Source organism: Esox lucius, chromosome 7 (genome assembly GCF_011004845.1).
Source record: "Esox lucius isolate fEsoLuc1 chromosome 7, fEsoLuc1.pri, whole genome shotgun sequence".
Lineage (NCBI taxonomy): Eukaryota > Metazoa > Chordata > Actinopteri > Esociformes > Esocidae > Esox > Esox lucius.
The window spans coordinates 16,233,578-16,254,510 of record NC_047575.1 but is presented as its reverse complement, the minus strand read 5'-3'; the positions used below and the strand labels follow the sequence as shown (position 1 = coordinate 16,254,510).

At 38.2% G+C, this 20,933-nt stretch overlaps 1 protein-coding gene across 2 annotated transcripts; it reads right to left on the bottom strand.

Annotated features, from left to right (window-relative positions):
* Positions 1 to 2,963: 2,963 nt before the first annotated feature.
* tbx2a (T-box transcription factor 2a) lies at positions 2,964 to 11,750 on the bottom strand. 2 transcript variants are annotated; one of them, XM_010870370.3, is made up of 7 exons: positions 10,747 to 11,750; positions 9,698 to 9,965; positions 7,032 to 7,178; positions 6,469 to 6,545; positions 6,141 to 6,325; positions 4,764 to 5,365; positions 2,964 to 4,264 (listed from the first exon to the last, which is right to left on the bottom strand). In XM_010870370.3, the coding sequence occupies exons 1-7, from the start codon at positions 11,139 to 11,141 to the stop codon at positions 3,839 to 3,841; spliced, it is 2,100 nt and encodes a 699-aa protein (XP_010868672.1). In that variant the 5' UTR covers positions 11,142 to 11,750; the 3' UTR covers positions 2,964 to 3,838. The 2 variants fall into 2 exon arrangements, with proteins under 2 accessions (XP_010868672.1, XP_010868673.1); XM_010870371.3 differs by having other exon boundaries at positions 6,141 to 6,313; positions 10,747 to 11,743.
* Between the last annotated feature and the right edge of the window lie 9,183 nt (positions 11,751 to 20,933).

Genomic DNA, 20,933 nt, shown 5'->3' with positions numbered 1-20,933 from the left:
TCGGGGGGTCAGTCAAAGAAGTCCCTTGGTCTCATGTAGCTCACTTGGCTACAGCATGGTGCTTGTAACACCAGTGCTGTAGGTTTGATTACCATGGGGGTGGGGGGGGAGTAATCAAATGTATACATTTACTACTATCTCATTATTAAAGGTAATCCCTGCATAATGCAATACCTCGCTCACATAGTTAAATTAATTAATTTAATTAATTATATATAATTATAGCATATAGTCAAATATATTTTGTATCATTATATTGCCAATTGGCACATTTGCTGGTTTGAATAAAAAAATCACATCTGGTATGAAAAGGCAATGTTCACCTATATAGTAGGCTAGGCTGTTCTATTTTTAATTATATTGTTGCTGTGGTGTATTTATTTTTCACTTAGATAGTGCTTAAAAAATAGATATGTACTGTAAAGTATAGGGATATTATCTATGTGCATGCTAGGGCAACCACACTTAAATCACTGGCTACTACTTATCATTGCACATGGATTTATCACAGGTGCAAGCTACAGAACTCACCACTGTGTTTTATAGCAAAATGTGGGTTGGACTTCGCTGTCCATGAGACAAGAACAATATGCTCTCATGTTTTCAATAAAGCACTTCTGAATGAACTACCTTCTTCTTTATAATCTCTTATCAACATTAGAATTATAACTCATTAAACCAGGTCTCAAGCATGGATTACATCTCCACAGAGTTGGGTATGGCTGCCTTTTCCTGTTACGGTCCTTGCTTATGGAAGAGCCTACAGACCAAACTCAAACTTCAGACTCTTGTTCACCTTGCCCATTTTAAACATTTATTGGAGGATTTTTATTTTTGTGTTGCTTGTAACTGCTTCGGGTAATGCAAGTTCTTGTGCTATCAGGGGAATCAACTCTGTATAAATATAACAATTTGCTGCTGTATTTCTTTTGTACTATCTGTGATCGTTTGTTTTTTTCTTTTTTGTGTATGATTTCTTAATCATTGTACCTAAACTGTAAAAACATGTATATGCAGGGCCCAGCTGTAAAAGAGACCTTGGTCTCAGTCTGGGTTCCTTGTTGAAAAAAGGTATAATAATGATTTAAAAAATGTTGGTGTACTAGTGTGTTTATTTTTCACTTAGATGGGGCCTTCAAAAGGAATGGATACGATATACTCTGTAGGTGCACAATCATTATAAGTACCACTTGATTTACACCTTTATCTGTCTTAATCACACATAACACTAATTACATTGTACTGATACAGATTATAAATGTACTCAGGGGTATATAAATACAATATCTGTTACACTTAGATGGCGCTTTCAGAAGTTCTAAAAATGAAGGCCAGGGTTTGTGGATGGGTAATATACTCTGTGGGTACACATTAATTACAAGTAAATACCCCTCAAGATAAACTTTATTTTAACTGGTTAAATGCTGTGTAATACCTTGTAATTACATTGTACTTATGCAGCTTAGATATATAATCTGTGATTTACTAGTTTGGTTGTTCTCTTATTTAGATTAAAAGCCAGTACCCCATATACTGTATTTTGGCAGATTTTACATGTGCTCTCCTTTACAACAAAGTCTTTATCTGTGATGATACTCATATTTAGCTTCCAGTTAGTAAGGTTGAGCTGTTGATCTTTTTTCATAAAACCAATTAATTTAGGAGGCAGCTTCTAGCAAAAGTTTGGACAATATATTTTAAAAGGTGCACTGCATGACAATGGGCAGAGGCCAACATCTCAAAATTGTTAATCAGTTGCAGTTTAGAATAACTAAATTGATGTGTACAAACCTAACCCTTTGTCAGCAGAAATGTAACAGGGATTATGGATTATTGTTCTGTAATTGTAAACCGCATTTACTAACAGTTACTATAGGTGTCTGTGACACAAATGGATGAGAAAATAAAATGACCACTGTTTTTTTTTTTTTATGTTTCCTGTTTAAAATTACAGGGCAAATAGATTTAACGCACACACAATTCACCGAGGCCTTCCCTGAAACAATTGAATCCGACGAAAAATGTATGAACGCTCCAAGATCTTGCTAGCTTATGCATGGCTCGTACGCATCTTATTCCTAGATGTTGTCAAACAGCGTGTGGTCTTGGATTAGTCATACGGATATTAGATTGTCCTAGTCTAGCAAATGCCTCTGCAACAGATAGTAATGTATGTACGAGCTTAGTATTTAATGAATATGTAATTGTAGGTGCCTCCACTTCAAATAACTGTGAAGGTACACATATGGTCTTATTCACCACTCTATCAAGTATTCTATGAACTTCTGTTAGCCTATTACTGACCGCAGTTACAATCAGTTACATTATTATACTGTGACACTGTTATTACATTTACATTATTGGACTCCTTAAAATTGGTATCTGTTTGTTTAGGCTATGGTTAGGAGCATCTTGAGTAAAACAAAATGAATAATCGTATTTAATTGCCGTCCAGTTTTAAAGGACACAGTTCTTGCTATTATTTACTCAGCAACGGCAGGGGGCGCACTTGTTTCGTGCATATTAAAGCTTTGCATATGGTTGAAAGTGAAATGTCAAACCAACTAAAACCAACTGACATGTTGTCCTGTCCAACATACACGGACTAAGAGAATTTAAAATAATGTCCTGGTTTACAACACCAATATTATATTTTATTCTTTAAAAACAAATATTGTTTAAAACAACACTGCTGTAACTCACTTAAAATCGATATTTTGCAACTATGGGTGTCATCGCGTCACGACTTTTCGTTTGCACTATTCTGCTTCTCAACAAAATATATTATTTAGATGCAGAAAATGTTGCAAGAAAAAGTATGTCTGCTCAACGGAACAAACAGTTCCGTTTGTTTCCATCAAGGTTTTCAGATAGGGTTAGACCAATCCAGTTCCCAAACACAGAGTCCACAAGGCAAGCTTTTTCTACACACAAACGAAGTAGCTTAAATCATACAAAGAGCATCTGAACGACACATTCATTTTTATTTAAAGTGTGTGGAACTGAACAAAAGCATATTAATTTACCCGAATAAACCAGCGCAAAAGATGCCAATTCAGCTACCTCTGACGAGGAAGTCTTCAGTGCTGGTGAGAAAGAAACCTGAGTTTTCCCTGCCAATTGGACATTTCTGCGCGTTGTAGGCTATATAGCAAAACAATGTTTGATCAACAGGGTATGAAAAGGGTATGCAGGTCCGCATTTCCTTCATATCTTATCTCAGGATAAACAAAAACGCATCACAAATATTTGAAACTCGGTTTCGTAACAACAAGCGCTAAATGGTGTTCATGTACAATATATTTCTATGTAAAAATGAAAATTATAAATGCAACAAGTTGAAATCTAAGTAGGCTAGTATAAACACGCCAATGTACATATTTGAATAAATTAATAACATGTTGCTTTTAATTTGATCCTTACAGAATATTTACAGAATTGCTTTTCTTTGAAACATAAATAATTCAATCTCATCAATCGTTCATGTTGTGAGTTACAAACGTCGTTCCAAATAAACTTCAGAAATTAGTCAAACTCGCTTTCCGTCCCTTTTTACATCTATTGTAGCTCAATCAATTTTTTGGATGCAGCTTTTTCCTCATCTCCCGCCCGAATAGCCCATACCTCCTATTTCCTTCAGGGGCCTAGAACCTATCCATACAAACCGACTTTAAAACTGTTAATTACTGTATACCAACAGTAGGCTATCTCCTTTGATTAACTCACCTCGACAACCCACATCCATCCACTCACCCATCTCACTCAGCACAACTGTGTATAAGCCTATATAGCTCGACAGAATAATGTCAAAAGATATGTCGATGAAACAAGTAGTTGGTCATTCAATGGCAGGAGAGATTTCCCTGGGTTTTTCCAGTCCTCTGACCAGCCTTTGTATATTTTGCAGTTCGTTAGTGGAATCCTTCACAGATGTTTCAGGGGATGTCGTCCTTTGGCTGGCGGTTTTGTGGCTATGATGCTCGGATACAGGACTTGTTTCTCTACTGCCAGATTTGGACAGGTCGGATGATGCGTTTAGACTGCCTGGTAGGCCTGTGGTTAGCAGGTTTGTGCTTGGAGGAACAGACGTTGGGATCTGATAAGGGTTGAATCGCAGCCGTGGTCGGGAGGTGGTGAGGAAAGGGTTTCTGCCCATTGTGGATGCAGCAGTACATGCGGGTAGGGCCGAGGCCGCAGCTGCGGCAGCTGCCATGTAGGTGTATGGATACGGGAACAGTCCTCCGAAAGGTGGCATCGAAATTCCCTGTGTTGAAGAAACAATGTCGTTATACGTACAGACGTGGTAGAAAAAATGTCATACATCTTCAATATGCATGGGTGTGAAAAAACTATTACATTTAAAACCTTTGGAGCTGCATTTTCCTCTCTGTAGCTGATGTTTAATCGAGACGAACTACTACGAATACAGAGTAGCTTGTCCTTTTATAAAGTATCCTATATTATGCATTGACATAAGACAATCTAAAAAGGCATGCAAGTCTTACACATTATATTGTAAATAACTCATTGAACAACGGCTATAAATAGGTGAAACTATAATCATACATTTACAGTGAATAGATAATACAATTATTTACTCAAAATGCACCACGTATGGCTAAAAATATATCAAAAACCTATAGAAATATTATGTGTTGCATTGTGTTACATCTATTTACATTGAATTCGTCGTTGTCATTAATTTGCTGTTGTCATGTGTGCCTGTATATCAGTATAAGTTATTAAAGTAGAACAACTTTTACCTGAGACGCAAGCATATGCTGTGACAAGTGAAAAGGGAAAGGGCTATGAGAACCCACGCTTTGAGACGAAATGCCTCCGTTTTCCAGGCCATTTGCTCCTGACACTGAAGCCAACAGATGCCCCATACCCATGGTAGAAAATGCCCCTGGTGCCATCGCAAACTGTCCGGGGTGGAACAACATTTGTCCCGTATTCAAATGGTTAAAGAACTGTTGACTGTGCAAACCAGAGAGGGCCATACTCTGCAGGTGACTTGCGCTGAAGTGTGACGTTGGGCTCTCAGTCTGCACCATTAGTGGAGAAAACCCATCTTTTAACCCACTGATCCCACCACTGTCCGAGTCTTTCTTTGCAGGTTCCGTCTCTTTGCGGTGTTTATGATCTAACTTGTCCTTTTCAAGATGTCGAATACTGAACACAGAGTCGCTCTCTTTCCTTGAATTCAGGTAGTCGCTCTTCTTTTCCAGCGAAGACCTATCCCTAACCCTGTCATCGCCTTTGGGGCTGAGAGGAGAGGTTGGTTCAGGCCCGGGGCTGCTGGCTGCTATTGAGTGCTCTTCATGTTGGTCTAGATCCGGATCGCTGTCCGTGCAGTTCTTGTCTGTAAAACATTATACCACACTTACATTAAATATCGAATTATTATAATATGAAGATGAAATAATATGATTATGAATGTGATTAACAGTCAAATTTAAAGGTTTTCCAAATGGCAAAAATGTAAGCAAAATGAATAGGCTACAGGTTGTCGACATGCAATGAAAGGTATAGCTTCCAGTGTGCTAACACTGTTTAAAATCACAAACAGCACATGCGTGGCATTAACGTATGTATTATTTCAAGGAAGTACTCCTTATTTAGTGTTTACATTAATTTCCTAACCACTTCCCACTCACGCGTAAAAACGTAATGTTCGTTGGTATGATTGGCATGCGTTTTGTTTGAAGTTATTCGAACTATAGGCCAGGGTTTAGTACTTGGTTGATTATCTAATGCATAGCAGTCCATCTACCAAATAATGATATTGAATACAAGGGGCTGAACGTCGATGGACTTGTCAGTAGATGGCGCTTTGAACCAAGTCATACAGTTGTTAAAGGACTATCCGTGTGCTACATGAATAATATATTGTGAATAAGAAAAAATTGTATGCTATTGTTTCTCCTGTTAATATATTTACATTCCTCATATCTTATCTTTAACTGTAAAACAACATCATAACGAAAATAACATTGCACGAAGAGATTTATCTACCTATCATTACAGCAGCCAAACAGTATTATCGGGTTAATGGCACATTATAACAACATACATTCGGTTGTGTGCCCATTTTTATTTATCGAGCCTTGTTAGCAATTCTTTATTGGCAATCTTACCTCGACTGGTTCTGTTTAACCTTAGAGGACTGGTTACTGGTCCCAGTGGAGAATGAACCGAATCCCTTCCGGTGGTTTGTTCACAGGAGGAGTCATCTGAGTCCACACAGTCCCGGTCTCCTTTCAGGTCTCGGTCCTCATACATGCGCAGTGATGGAAGGGTTAACTGCTTCCTGCAGACCGAACTGAGATTAGTTAATGCTTCTGTATTTTGATGAAATTCAAGTCACTTATTACAAGCAGTTTACCAAAATGAAGGTTTATCCTAACAGGTCAATGTTTTTCAACGGCCATACTTTTCAATTCAACATTGAAGAAATGAATATACCTCTTTTCTCTTCGTCCATTTCCCGTGTCTCTGAAACCTTTAGCAAATGGGTTGTGATCAATTTTGAGCTGTGTGATCTGTAGAGAAGAGGATATTGTATGGTATTAATTATTACTATATTTCTACAACAACCACTACGAGGAAAACTACAACTACTACTTCGACTAATGCCACTGATGAACAAAATAATATCACAGGCTTTATTGACAAAACAATTGGTGAGCGTGTCAGCATCTCTGGTGTACTCAGGCGAGAGAAGACAAGCATCCCAACTGATTGAATATACTGATGTCCTTTTCTCAGAGTCTGGCTGATTCGTTTTAATATTTAATTGATTGTACACAGCCCTTGATAATTTTGGAACAATTGCATTTTTGCTCTTTTTCTTACCAACTGTGTTAATGGTTTAACTGTGTTTGTGTGTGTGTGTAGGGGGGGGGGGGGCAGCTTAAATGATGACTAACACCTCAGGTGACACATTTTCTTTTAGCTATTCTATTAGCCAGCATAAATGTGCACTCTCTCCCTCTCTCGCACATACACACGTTTCTGATTAAGCTTACCTTGTCATTCTGATATGCAGTGACAGCGATAAAATCCGTCTCTGGGAAAACATATGTACGGAAGGTGCTGTAAGGGAGCTTCAGAATGTCATTGGCCCTCACGATATGAAACCTGGGCTGGTATTTATGCATCGAATTCAGGATAGTCTGAGAACGCAAAGAAACAGAAAATAGTTCACAATTTGATCGTGCTGATACACGTTTTGGTTTTACCTCAGATGGTGACGACATGGCTCATAAAATATGATTTTGTTGATGCGTTTTTGTATTATGGCAGGGAATGTATACATTCCACCAAGGAAAAAAAAAAAGGTTTAATATTGTATTAAAGATTTTCCTTTAAGCATGATTTAATGTTACAATTGCAAAGAGAGAAAAACACTGCATAACGTATTAAAGATCTCATTAAACAATTATTTTAACTTACAATTAAATATCAAAAAACGTAGGCCGACAAAAGTTAGCAAACGGTTTCAAGCAGTTAGATTCATAATGCAGACTGATCACATTTATTTTGCACTAAGGGGACAATAAGGTCAAACAACAAACTTGTTATGTTTAAGAACTCAATGATTTGTATGCCTTAACATTAGCTTATTGCTGTTGTTATTACATGTAGGCCGATATATAACAGTTACATTGGATTACGAATTCAAAACTTTTTCTCTGCTTTCAGTTAAGTCAACAGCATTAGCCACATATTTCCATACAGATGTGAGGTGTGTGAAATTGTGATTAAATCAAAAGCTAAAACTGGTCTAATTTAGATTGGCATAACCTGGAGGGGTAAAAGTAGGTATGCAGGGTAAGACAAAGGCTAAAGTAACCAACTGAAAGACTTTAAATCCCAATCCTGTAAAATGTATTGAAATCCTATTAAAAATACTGGCATTTACAGAGAAGTACAAACCTATTGGAATGCCTTTTGGGGTTTGATAGCATTTGACCACTTGGTTGTCCCTAATCCTGCATGTAATATTTGTTGTTATAAGAAAGTGTTTTCAAAAATCTATTTGGGGGTTGTGGTGCACGTGAAAGGCAGCATTAAAACATTACAAGCTCTTACAGTAAGTGTTCTACGTTTTAAAATATGTTTCATAACCTAAATATTGACTGTTATCAAAGCATAAATATGGATATTTTTAGCTGGGATTCCACCCCCATTTTGTTGATGCTTTATTTAGATAGATTAGAAACAAGAGAAGACAAAGAATGACCTAACGTGAGACCGGTAGACGCTACAATTAAACATAGAACTTCTGGGCAATAAGATGGTCCATTAAATTGTGGTTTTGCTAATGTTTTTTTTACACATTCAACTACATAGCCACAATGTAAAATATAATTGACAAAAATTCCATTATAATACACTTGAACGTGCTTATGTAAAATGATTTAAGTATATTTTTTTAGGTTGAGAATATTTCATGATTTAACTTCTTATCTTGCCACGTGGCTCTGTTTTCATAGGATTGTGGGAAACACACCCTTTGAAACTTAATATTTATTTTAACACATTGTTGTTTGCATGTTTGGAAAACGTATACTTCTATATTAGCCATTATTGGGCTTCTGATTTGGGTGTAATTCATCATAATGAACGACTATCAAACCCGACAGGCAAAATCACGATCAATAATGAGACGAACCATTTACATACACACAACTTTGATAGCTATAGGCAAATACAATATACAAAAAAGGTTGCTTGAAGTTACTGGTGATGAATGAAGTTCTGTGCTAAATGTTGTTTGCCAACATAGGTTAATCGGGCACATTTTCCAATCTAAGGAGGTTGAACATTAAAATAACCGAATTACGTACTAGAAAAGATATGAAACATCAAAAGTACTGGAGACGCTTTAGCATGAGAAAACAACACTAAAAGAGAAAGTGTTTTCATTTTTTTTTTTCGGTCGTGCTTCCAGTCCCTGGCAAGGTGTGGCACAACGATTGATTAAATAGTTTTACAAAAACAAGTCATGATTTAAAATATCTCAAAATTCTGGTAGGCCTATCTTTCATTTAAATAAGTGACAGCTGAATTGATACTAGTTTTGTTGTTTCAGATCATACTTTGAAACGAGTACAAATTTAAAACATACCTCGAGCATTCTTCTTTCTATATTTGCAGTGTAAGAAACAACGTATTTTCCTTTGGAGCTCAAGGCATTGCGTCGTACCAAGAAGGTCAAACAAGACGCTAAAGGTCAAATGAAGAGGCTCGTATAACCAACACAAGAGATAGAAAGTCTGCCCTCTGTCTTTGACCTGGTTCTTGCTGCTACTTGACTCAATCACAAACGTTGTCACTCCACTTCGCAAACAACTGTATAGCCCAGAACGAATTCGTTACTTAAACATACATTTGTAAATTCCAAAACTGAACCCTCGTTCAACCATCGTTCAACCGATCAATAAAGTTTAATTAATTGATAATGTTTTATAGCCGTCAATGACTAGACAAACACACGTTATGTAGCTATTTTGTAATATGTTCTATATTATTACGTACCAGAATTGCCACACATTAGGAAAACCCTTATATACGTTTTGTTCAATTTCAACATTGAACTATATTGTTAATAGTTCAGATTAGTTAAACATAATTGCCTTAAACATAATTGAAGCATCATCAACATAAATGAACAAATTGGGGTACTTACAAATCCATGCTTGTCCGAGATATTATTAGTCAACTTGAGTTTATGAAAAGCAACAGGCTTGGCCATCCACTGCTCTCCAGTAGCAGGGCTGTCTGGATGGATGTACATTCGTTTAGGCATCTCCGGGTCGGCTTTCCCAGCTACCATCCACCGCGAGTTGTGGAACTTGTAGCGGCAGTCGTCCGCGGAGACAATGTCCATAAGCAGGATATACTTAGCTTTCTTATCAAGCCCATTGACGCGAACTTTGAATGGGGGAAACATCCTCCTGCAAGAGTAAAACGAAAGTGAGCATATTCATCAGGCATCTCGAGACAATTAAACAAAATAACAATATTTGTCTTTCAAATAGTTTTTGTATCCGAGTCAAAACAAATTATAATTCTTAATTTAAAGAAAACTAAAAGTTTACGAATGACCTAAAAATAATCCGTGCGGGATGTAGGTAACTACAAGATGTCTACCGGCAGGCCTTGGAATTCAGGTCAAAAGTTATAAGGCCAAACTAAACCATTTAACATTCTCCCTATTCAAACACTTGTTTAGACTCAGGCAAGCACTGATTGATTACATTTGGTCATTCTTTTTCTCGTGTTACGCATAATTTCCCTTTATAATGTACTATGCTAATAGGCTACAATAGGGTACTGCTTTACATAGCCTAATTTTTATTAGAATTATTTTACGAGCAGAAGGGTACGTGTGCATTTCTTCAACGTGCTATACCTTCTGTATGATGTTTAAATATCAATTAAAACATGCAGCTTTAAAATTATCGTCATAATTAGGGGAACAAATATATTAATCTGGGTTGGTGGAGAAAAGAGGACTAATTCAGTAGCCTTTATGCACCTACTACAAATCTGTCTAACATTGTTCGATAGCCTTTGACAGCACCAGATACACCGCCTTCGGGATTAGCCTACTATTGTTTCATCCAGTATGAGTGTCGTAAGAATGATTTATAACAGTTTGCTAATAAAATAAACTTACCCAGTAGTGCAAGTCATCACACCATCACCATATACCCCGAAAAGTAAATTATTTACCTTCCGGATTTCGTAATAACCATCTCCGTTCCTATTTTGTGAAATTGGTCCCATAAATCCTTGGCCTCCAGAGTGACTTTTGGATCGTCCTCCACCTCATCCTCCGGCTCCAAGCTCTTCAGGGAGCGGAGATGAGCCGCTTGATGGTGATGACCCAACGCTGCGTGGAGTCCTGCTTCTGCGGCTCCTGAAAGAGCATGGTCGGAAAGTGGTTTGGTGAGAGCGCCATGAGACAGCGTCAGTCCAGGGAAGAATGAAGGCTGTGCAGCTGCAAGGAAAGCTGACATGGGAAACTCGGCCGGCCGGTGAGCGTGAAAAGGGTGATAAGCCATGGCAGTCCCTGTGTAAACTGGATCTCTCATCGGTGCATCCAAAAATCGATATAGATTATTCATACGCTATTATGTCCACTCTTAGAAGTACTGGTGTGGGTATCCAAAATACAGATGTCTTATTGAAATATAAAAGTACTTTCACGTTCGTAACCAAGATCGAACGCCTCCTCGTCGTCTCCAATAGACGGAGGGTGGAAATGTGTGCAATGCTACTCCTGATGCTCTCTTCCTACACCGCACCGTGATAGTATCCGTCTAAGAGGCTGCATCGACACTTCGAGAGCAGAGCTGGGCTTCCCTTCTTATCCACCCAAGTAACTTTCGGAAAAATAAACCACTCTTTACTTAGATATAGTTCTGGGTACTGAGCTCGAATAGAGAGTCTAGCTCAGACCACCGTGGAATTGTGACTATCTAACATGTCCCTCCTCCCTGGATCTCGACACTAATGAACCAAGCCCCCTTAATTGCCGATTTTACGCTTTCCGGACCAATTGTGGGGCTCTATAGGCGTGGTTTTGACAGCTCGGGCGAAGATCCGTAAGGGGGGTAAAAGGTGTCGGAAGCATTACCAGTAAGAAAACATGTCAACAGAATAAAATATTAACCAATGACAGGGTAAAGATTTGGAAATCCCTCCCCCAAACTTCGAATCAAGCACCAGGGCTGGCTTTTGCTGCACGGCCGGTGAAGAGGACGGATCCTCCGGCTGCTTAGTCGTTTTATGAACCCTTTACTCCATGCAAGAACTAGCCTATTTATCATATCTTGTATCTGGAACCGGTTGAAAATATTCGTTCAGTAAATCCTGTTTTGAAAAGATAGCATTCATACGTACGAATGACTTTATGAATACAACTACAGCTTTTATCGCTATAAAAGATGTTGTTGCCTATCGAAAACGAATGACTGCGCTGGCTGGTAAATAGACTAGGCTGATATAGCTATTTTAGGCTACAAAAAATGTCTTACTACCTGGCCAGTAACTTGGCTATGCACTTTATGTCATGTTTTATCGGTTGGTATTACACTTTAAGACAATTGTAATAGAGTAATAAGTCTATTGATTTTAATAACCATCATATTTATGACCATGCTATTGCTAGTCATAGATGCATGGGTACACATAATACTGCCTGCACGAATTTGGTATTAAACACCAAAAACATTTAGCCTTAATCTTAAATATTAATATGTGTATTTCATTGACACAAATCCCTACGTCGAAAACGTCCTTCTGATGCTATTATCGAAAAAAGATAGAAGACAGCTTTTAAGCGGGGGAAGAACTTGTCTACAAAACGTAAAGCCTATATCCTTGAAACAGACCGATTTAAGATAAAGTGGACACGATTCTAGTTATTCTTTAATCTACGGAAGTAGGTTATTTTAGCCTACCTTGCTTTCCTAGCAATTTGAAAAGTTCTTTAGCATGCCATCGGCCTATATTAAAACAGAACTTAACCAAATGGACGAAAAATAATAGCCCCATTGACTATTCGTAACAATTTATCATGTCCTATACAGCGAGAAGGGCAATTGTAAAGACAGTGGTTGGCTACCGCATGTGAGACCGTTTGTGGACAAACTCAAGTATTTTACTCCTCAGGCACGTGCGTTATGCAACACGGAAACCGGTGATTTTGTCATACTTCACTTAATATCGGCAGAATTCATGTGTGGCGATATAACCTTATACATACCATTGTGTATGCCTTTAAGAAGTCCACTACGTTTGTTAAGGAGCGCTTGGCGCCAGTCTGCTGGCGTCCCACAATAAGAACCCTTTCCTGTCACTTCATATTTACCACCAAATCTTCACACAGTGTGCTCCAATCCCCTCTGCATTCCCTTCAAGGCTGCAGTCTATGATAGATCTTTAACTTCGGATTTCCTGCACTTGCCACAAATCTGCGGTAGTTTGGCTATATACATGTTTATTCGAATGCACATTTTTTTATGAATTAATGAAGAGGGGTTGTTTGCAAGTTCAGTGCGCGTTGACGTGAACAATGTTCTCAGACTCAACCCATCCTTTTAAAATCATTAAAAATGCAGCTGAATACACTGGACCTCTGTCAGAATGGTGAGACTCTTCATATAACTTCAACCTTCACACAGTGATAAACTATTGTCGGTCGTATTCCTTCTTTTTAACTCATTTAACATTTTCAGTGGAACATGATACAGTTGTATGTTGTTTCAACAAATAATGTTTAGGTGTAGCCTATGAGGTTCATTTTTAGGCTAATTATATTTACAGATCATTCAAAAACTACGGGGAGAGGTGGAAAATGGAAATAAGTTTGTATAGGTGTGTTTAAGTGTTAATGATGGTGTCTGGATGAGTCCATCTTAGTCCAGTTGTCTAATCTTATACAGGCAGATCAGGAAAGGGAAAAGCATTGTTGTGATTTTTTTTAAAGGATGAATCGTTTCATTCATTACTTTTTTTTACTGGAATATTGTTTATTCAACATATTAGGAATTTCTCTTTTCATATGTGTATTAATTTTCATTGCACAAATTCGTAGTCTACCAAAACTTTGGAACAGGTAAAAACAATCACTTAATCATCTCAAAACAATTACTTAACTATATATATAACTATATTCATAATTACGTCATCGTATATATACACTCACACATTGATTATGACCCGCCTGCAGTGTCGGTTGATATTAACAGCCCCGCACGCCCCTTGGTAAAGCCAGCAGTTTATATCCCATTATCAAGAGGCCATATTTTGTCTGCAATTTCCAGACCCCAAACCAATACATTGTTAAAGCAATGGTAATGGTGAATTTCAGTGAAGTCTGGTGGTGTTTTTGACACTCTTGCTATTATTTTTCGGTACCACATTTGGAAACCAACAAGGTACTCGTTATTTGAAGTTAATGGGCAAAAAATTTACCCCGCACGGACACAAATTATTATTTTAATGTATTAGGCTATGCTACATTAACCAGGACAAATGTTCAGTGTTTTTGTTTTAGGGATTCCTCAGCGCATACCATGAATAGCCTATATGTCTTGTTAATGTAGTTGATGTTAATTGTAAGTCTGTGTTATCTTGTGAGAGCAACGATTGACATATATTTTTCTTTAGTTTTAAAAAGTTAAAATATTTTGTTACTAATGAGATCATTGTGTCAAGTCGTTTACATTACACAGACTTTAGTGGTAAATCTTTAGTGGTATATAGGCTATAACCAAATGCCCTTCATTTAAGGTGTTGCGGGCCTACATCATTAGACAAATATGTATTTGAGGAGTATATCCTCAAATACATATATCTTTTTAGACTATTTAATACTAATTGATGCATCGTGATCTGATTTTCTCCCTCCAATAATGTATCTATAAATAAAACATGTTCCTTTAATCTTTTCATCATTTCCCTTCCATCGCTCCCTCTACAACTGCTCCTCGGCTATATTTATCCCGTGGACTGAGTTCTTGGCGCCAGACCGTTTAAGACCTGTCAGAGTCCCTCATATTTCTTCGTCATAAGCAATGCAAATAGTCTCGGAGACTTAAGAAACTAAACCAATTCCTCTCTCCTCTTATCCATGGTCAATTCACTCACTTCACTCTTCTCGTTAATCATCCATCCATTCATTAATGTATTCATCCATTCCTTCATTCAAATCTTGTTTTAATCTCCTTACATCGCATCAGTGTTTGGGAATTAAGCAATTTGTCTCATCTAATTGTCCCTATTCAATGGGAAAACCGTCCGGTTCCCTCATCCCCGCTAGCTCAACAACGTATAACGATTGATGGAAAGTCAACCATCTCATTCATATCGACAATCGTTGGCGCCCATACCTCACACCAATTTTCACCAGGTTTCTTTATAACACCCATCTCTCATTAACCATCAGTTTGAGACTTAGGCTATTAGGTTAAATATGTTTCAATGCTATAAGCTACTGCCTGTTTATGCTAACAATGTTATATTGGCCTGGACACTCCAAGGCCACAGTTGGTCTAGATATTATTTCAGATGGCCAATTTTAATGGAAAGTGGGGCTGATTAACTTTAGCCGTTTACCTTTCACTCATTAAGGTATTCCTTGCATAAGACGTATCATTATAGATGTCTGCTGTAGGATCTTGGCTCAGCTAGGATCCGGTGATGAGAGAATTAAGGACCAATACTGAAATGCACCTTTCCCCTAGGTAACAGCTGGGGGCGCCATATTAAGGCTCTATAGGGAATTGATTAAAAAAAAATTTGACTCAGTCTATAGTTACTTTTCCCCCTTTAGACTATGCATTTAATTTAGGTGACTATGGTGAGTCACCTGTTTCTTCAAAATCGTAATATGTTAATAGCCCTCTTTCATGTGGTTGCGTTGTCTATTATAATGATCCATCCCCTCACCGTGTTCGAAATGATCCAAACTGCAATTTATCATTGCTAAAATGTGTCCAAATAACTTATCTACAAATAATAATTAGTCGTTTTTATGATGCAAGGTTATTTGTAGCTCGGTCCGTCGGCAGTTTCATGCATTCGGTTTGATCCTCTCGAACACGGCCATTGACTTACGTAGGTTGGGCGTCACTACGTCCGCGGAAGCGTCTCTCGGAGCTGTTGAGCAGTCGTCCATCGCGCTATCTGACGTAAAACAATGGTTGAGTTCGAAAGGATCAAACCCACAATGTGTCATGTGTAAACTGTGACTGATCTACACCAATAAGAGCTTTAATGAGTTGTTATTTATGACGCAAGGTGATCAGTCAGTAGGCAGTTGCGCGCGGTCGTTTTCATCCTCTTGAATACTGTCAAGTGTCTGGAATTGTGGGCGTGTCAATATAAATGTGAGGCTAATTACGTAGTTATGTGCTTATAATTTGACATAAATTAACCTAACAATTAGTTTGTGGTCATATTTATAGAGAGGGATATAGGTACTTTTTATTTAACTAAAAATTGTAGCCAGCGGAGGCTGACTGAGCCGAATGTAAATAAGAACTGGTTTGTTGATTTAAGACAGGTTTTATCGGGTAGGCTTTAGTAAAGCATTAGATTAATTCATATAAATTCGCTTCCTTTAAACTTTGAAGCTTTTATGCTCCCAAAAAGCAGAGGGATACGACAAATACTGCGTTACATGCCATTACTGGATATCATTTAATGAGTAGCCAGTTGTATATTTTTTAAATGAATTCAGAAAATATTATCAAAAATTAAAAAGGTAGATTTCGAATCAAATATGTTTCCATGGACATGGTAGGACTAGATCAGGGATTGATCCCACACCCTCATAGTAGCCTACACCATGGACACAAAATGTGAAACACAATGTATTACATTACAAGTGGGCCATTAACTATTTACAATTACTACAATTCAACCATTTGTGTTTTATGTAACATATTATTGAACAGGCATTCATTTCTGCTTATTTATTCGACCTACATTTTTTTCTTAGAACAACTAAAATACATTATGTTATACCATTGTTGAAAAACATCATTTCATTTTGTAAATATACGGCTTTCTGTCTGTTGCCTAACTGGCTTACTTTTCTGTCTGTAGCTTAACTTGCTTACCTTTCTGTCTGTAGCGGAAGTGGATTCTCTCTTTTTTTTTTTTTACGAATTTGATAGGGCAAGGAGTGACTCAAAAGTAATATAACCCTCACCAAGGTGTACACTATTTTTACTTAACAAAATTAACGGGGGTAAAATGAATATGTTGTTGGACGAGCAAAAATAAACAAAAATGGTGAGCCTGTTGATTCAAAGGTAACATCTATAATATTATAAATTCAAGACTCTGCTGCGTTTAAAACAAAAAAGCAATAATATAACGTGTACTGGCCTCGATTTATGAATTTAAGAAAAAAAACGCATTTGTTTGCAAGGGTGGGTTAAATATTTTACTTTGAAGCTCCATATGCACAACGGATATTTGTCTTGATAGGTCAATGAGAAATCATGAGAAGTCTTTTTTTTCCTTTGATTATTTATGAAACACATAAACACACACACACACACACACACACACAATATATAACATTCCAACCATCACTGGAAAAATAGCAAATACATTTAACACATTTTCAATCTAATTCACTCATTCAACTCATTGAAAATACAGCCAAAAATATAGTGTCATTTTGTAATTATATTAACATTCAACCAATCATATTTTATACATACATATATAGTACTATTTGTTTAATGTCCTAATTAAATAGCCTGGATTTCCTACATTTGATCAATACATTTATTACATTTTACTCCTTGTTCACAAGTTTCTCTCAACAACTTAAATACAGTAGTTACTAGAACTGGTGAAGATTCATGTTAGGGATAATATTTGTTTTGCTATTTGTGAATTTGAGTAGAGTGTGAGGATTTAATTTGAGACTTGTCTCTGAGGAATGATGACAGCCAATATTATGACTGAGATATGTATTATATTCTTGCAACTATTGTCCGCTTGGCTCTTCAAAAAGACGTGTAAACAAGACCTGTATAACAGTGAGTCGCTGTGCTAACTGAGTCTCAATACACTGGATGCATGTGTCTGTGTATCTGTTTCTCATTTCTTCAATAAAGACAACTTCAGCTCTATGGTTGGCCTTTGTCTGGTTCTGCCTCCCATATGAATTATGTTTAATCTACAAAAAAGACTAATGAGTTGATTTGTCTCTGTCATGGTACATGTCCACAATGCCTCATACTGAACCCTGAAGCAGCAGGAAAGAAACAAGTCTGTTTAGCCGATGAATTAGATGGTTCAATGTTTTCTTTTGAAGACAATTTAAAACAAACACACCTTTTCTACAAAGACATTCCATTATTTTATCATTTAATATTAGTACATTAAACTCATTTACAATAAATCACATGGAGGGACATGTGCTTCTAAAAATGTAGGATGAATTGAATGAGGAATCAGTGCCCAATGAATATAACACAGATAAATAATCATCACAGAGTTTAGACTTAATATATCTATTTTTGTTAATGAAACCTGCCTGACTCAAAACAGGCCTGATGTTGTTGCTACAATCCGGTTCAGATGGACGCGGTGCAACACGTGGAGTGCACAATTAATTTCCTGATGAAATTCATCAAATACAGCATAAGTGGTACCGCGCTGCATGTGATTGTGAGTGTCAAAGCAGTGTCATGCTAGATGCATTCAAGGTGCTGCTGTAAGCACTGAAGCTGCCTTTGGACCAGGCTGAAGGGGTATCTACAGGCTAATTATGATGCATGGAGCCTTCATTAACTATTGGCATGCTTCAATATCGTCAACAAAGTGTGCATTCTCATCTGATATGAAAACCATCTGACCGTCCCGTATTAGATAACCTTTGGACTAAACGGTCCTGCTGATGCTGCTGCTTTGTCCCAACCTTCATTACGTTACCTATTCATCTGGCATTTGGTACAGCAATAATCAGATGAGAAAAAATAAAAGCGTAGACGTCGATCTAACCTATTTTGCATGGTGCTCTGTTGTTTTCCCGGTGCTACAGAATGTTTTCCAAATTTTGTGTCAGTTGGTCATCCCGTGGGTTTGTTTGGCTCAGTGATTCTCCGCAGATCAAAGGCCTAGCAGAGCATGAGGGGGAGACTAGCCAGCGTTGTGGATTGTAAGGGGAATGCAATAACCCGACAGGTCAGCATCTCCCCATATCGACGCTGCCCTGTGGAATGTTCACACCAGGGTCAGGTAAGGGATTGGCCTGTGTGGGAGGGGTTTGTCATCTGACACAGAGACTTATCAACTGACGGAACCTGACATTCTCTTCACAGACCGCATGAGAGATGGGATTTAGGTTTTTAGGGTTCGGTGTGTTAATATGTTTTTGTCTAAGGCTTTTTGTCAATGGACAGAGGAACTATCATTATGTTGGAAACAATTTGCTCACAATTTAAAGCCAAAGTTCTCTCAAATTACTAAATGACTTAAATGTTTCCTTTCCTTGACAGTTAGAGCCTGTAATCCACCCATTGGGTTTGTTTACTCAGCTACAGCCACCAATGGCAACATTAACATTAATGCTGAAAAAAAAAAAAAGACAGAATGGCAAACCGTTAGCATAGTTTTAATTGCATGCTTGATTCATCTCAAATTCCCTACATATATAATTCGTTCCCCCATTAATGATACGACAGGACAATCTGCAGCGCATGGTGACAGGAAACGTGGGAAGCACATTTTCTGTTAACTTTGGAGGAAGTAACCCTTTCGATCCCCACTTTCTCCTCTTCTTCACTTAATAAAAAAATAAATAGAAATGCAGGCAGTGTCTGTATTCTGTCCCTGTGCTCTACTAGGGGTTGGCTGGATGGCGAGCCAAAGTAGAGTGTAGAAAGAGTGAACGGGTGAGCTGGAGGGGAGTTGGATGACAGGAAAGGCTTGGGCTAGGAAGTGATCTCCGGGGTCCCACACAAGACGAATGGCTCCCTAGATACCGGGTGCAATAACTTGTAATCAAAGCCATGAGACGGGTATGGTCCGGGGAGGTTGGGTCGGGACTGAGAGGAGGGGTAGGAGGACATTAATTGCACCTCTCCGCTCCCCTTTCATGAGGTGCGGATGAGTGGTGAGGAGGTGAGGGTGTTTGTTTGTTTTCTCGGGATGAAAATCAAGAAGCATACCAACAGACAGGCCGGGCAGGCAGGCAGGCAGAGACAGGGAGGCATAAATTGTACAGTAGGGTTTGAAGTGAAGGGAAGCAGGATGATGATGGGTTCTGGTTCTCCTCTCTCACTGATGTTGAGGCGGAATGGTCCCTGACACCCCCCCTCCCCCCCAGTCCCTCCCAGCCCCAGCCAGCAGCACATCAGAGGAGCGCTGGAGCAGGAAGGAGGCAATCAATCTGAGCGACGGCGCACGGCTTTCACCTCTCCGGTCACAGTCCACACCTGGGACCCATTCAGCAGAATGTTAGGTCGCACAGAGCTTCAGGCGAGTCATCCCCAGGTCGAAACTGTAAAGTAGAAATCACATCTGAAGGCTGCAGACTCTCAGTGATAAACAGGAATAAGAGAAAGAACTCAAGTTGGAGTTATGGCTGAGTAACCAGACTGCAATGCTGATGTAACTCTACAGCAGAGCCCTTTTATTCCCAGGACATCAAAGGGAACGCAAGTACATACAATACCTGTTTACAGTCATTACCAAGATGGTTTTACTGGGTATACATTGTTCTCTTGTCATTACACAGGATAACTCCACACTGATCCACAATGCATTGCAACAGTTGGGACTTTATTTTCCGAGTGTTAATGACATATCATTTAATCAAATCTACTCATCTTTTCTGCTGGTTTGATTGATCTCTCAATTAAACAAACATATGCAGACACATGCACAATTTCACTTATCTCCATACATCCAAAGGTCGTTCATACTTATCTGGAGTAATCCATAATGATATCACTTTCTCAGCCAAAGCTCAGGCCCCAGTACCACTCTCCAAGCGTCAGCTACCAAAAGGAATGTGAGTGTGGCTCATTATTATAAAGGACTTAAGCTGATGAATTGGACCAAAGACCTAAAAGCTTTCTTCTGCAGCTTAATGAACCCACAAGTGTGGCGTTTTCACTATTTCTGTAGCCAGATGAGTATTAACAGTTGCAAAATACTTTGCTCATTGTCTTTTCAACTTTAGTGGTGTTAAATAAGCATGTTTCATAAATTTTTAAATAATGCCATTATTGGACAGATTTTAACAATGTCTCCAACTCTCAAATCCACCCTAATTATCCAATAGGCGAGCATTGTGTACATAGTTGTGTGTATAGCATTTTTAGCAGAGGAAGAGTTAACAGTTGAGAGTTTAACACAGTAAAGTGTCAAATGTGGCAATT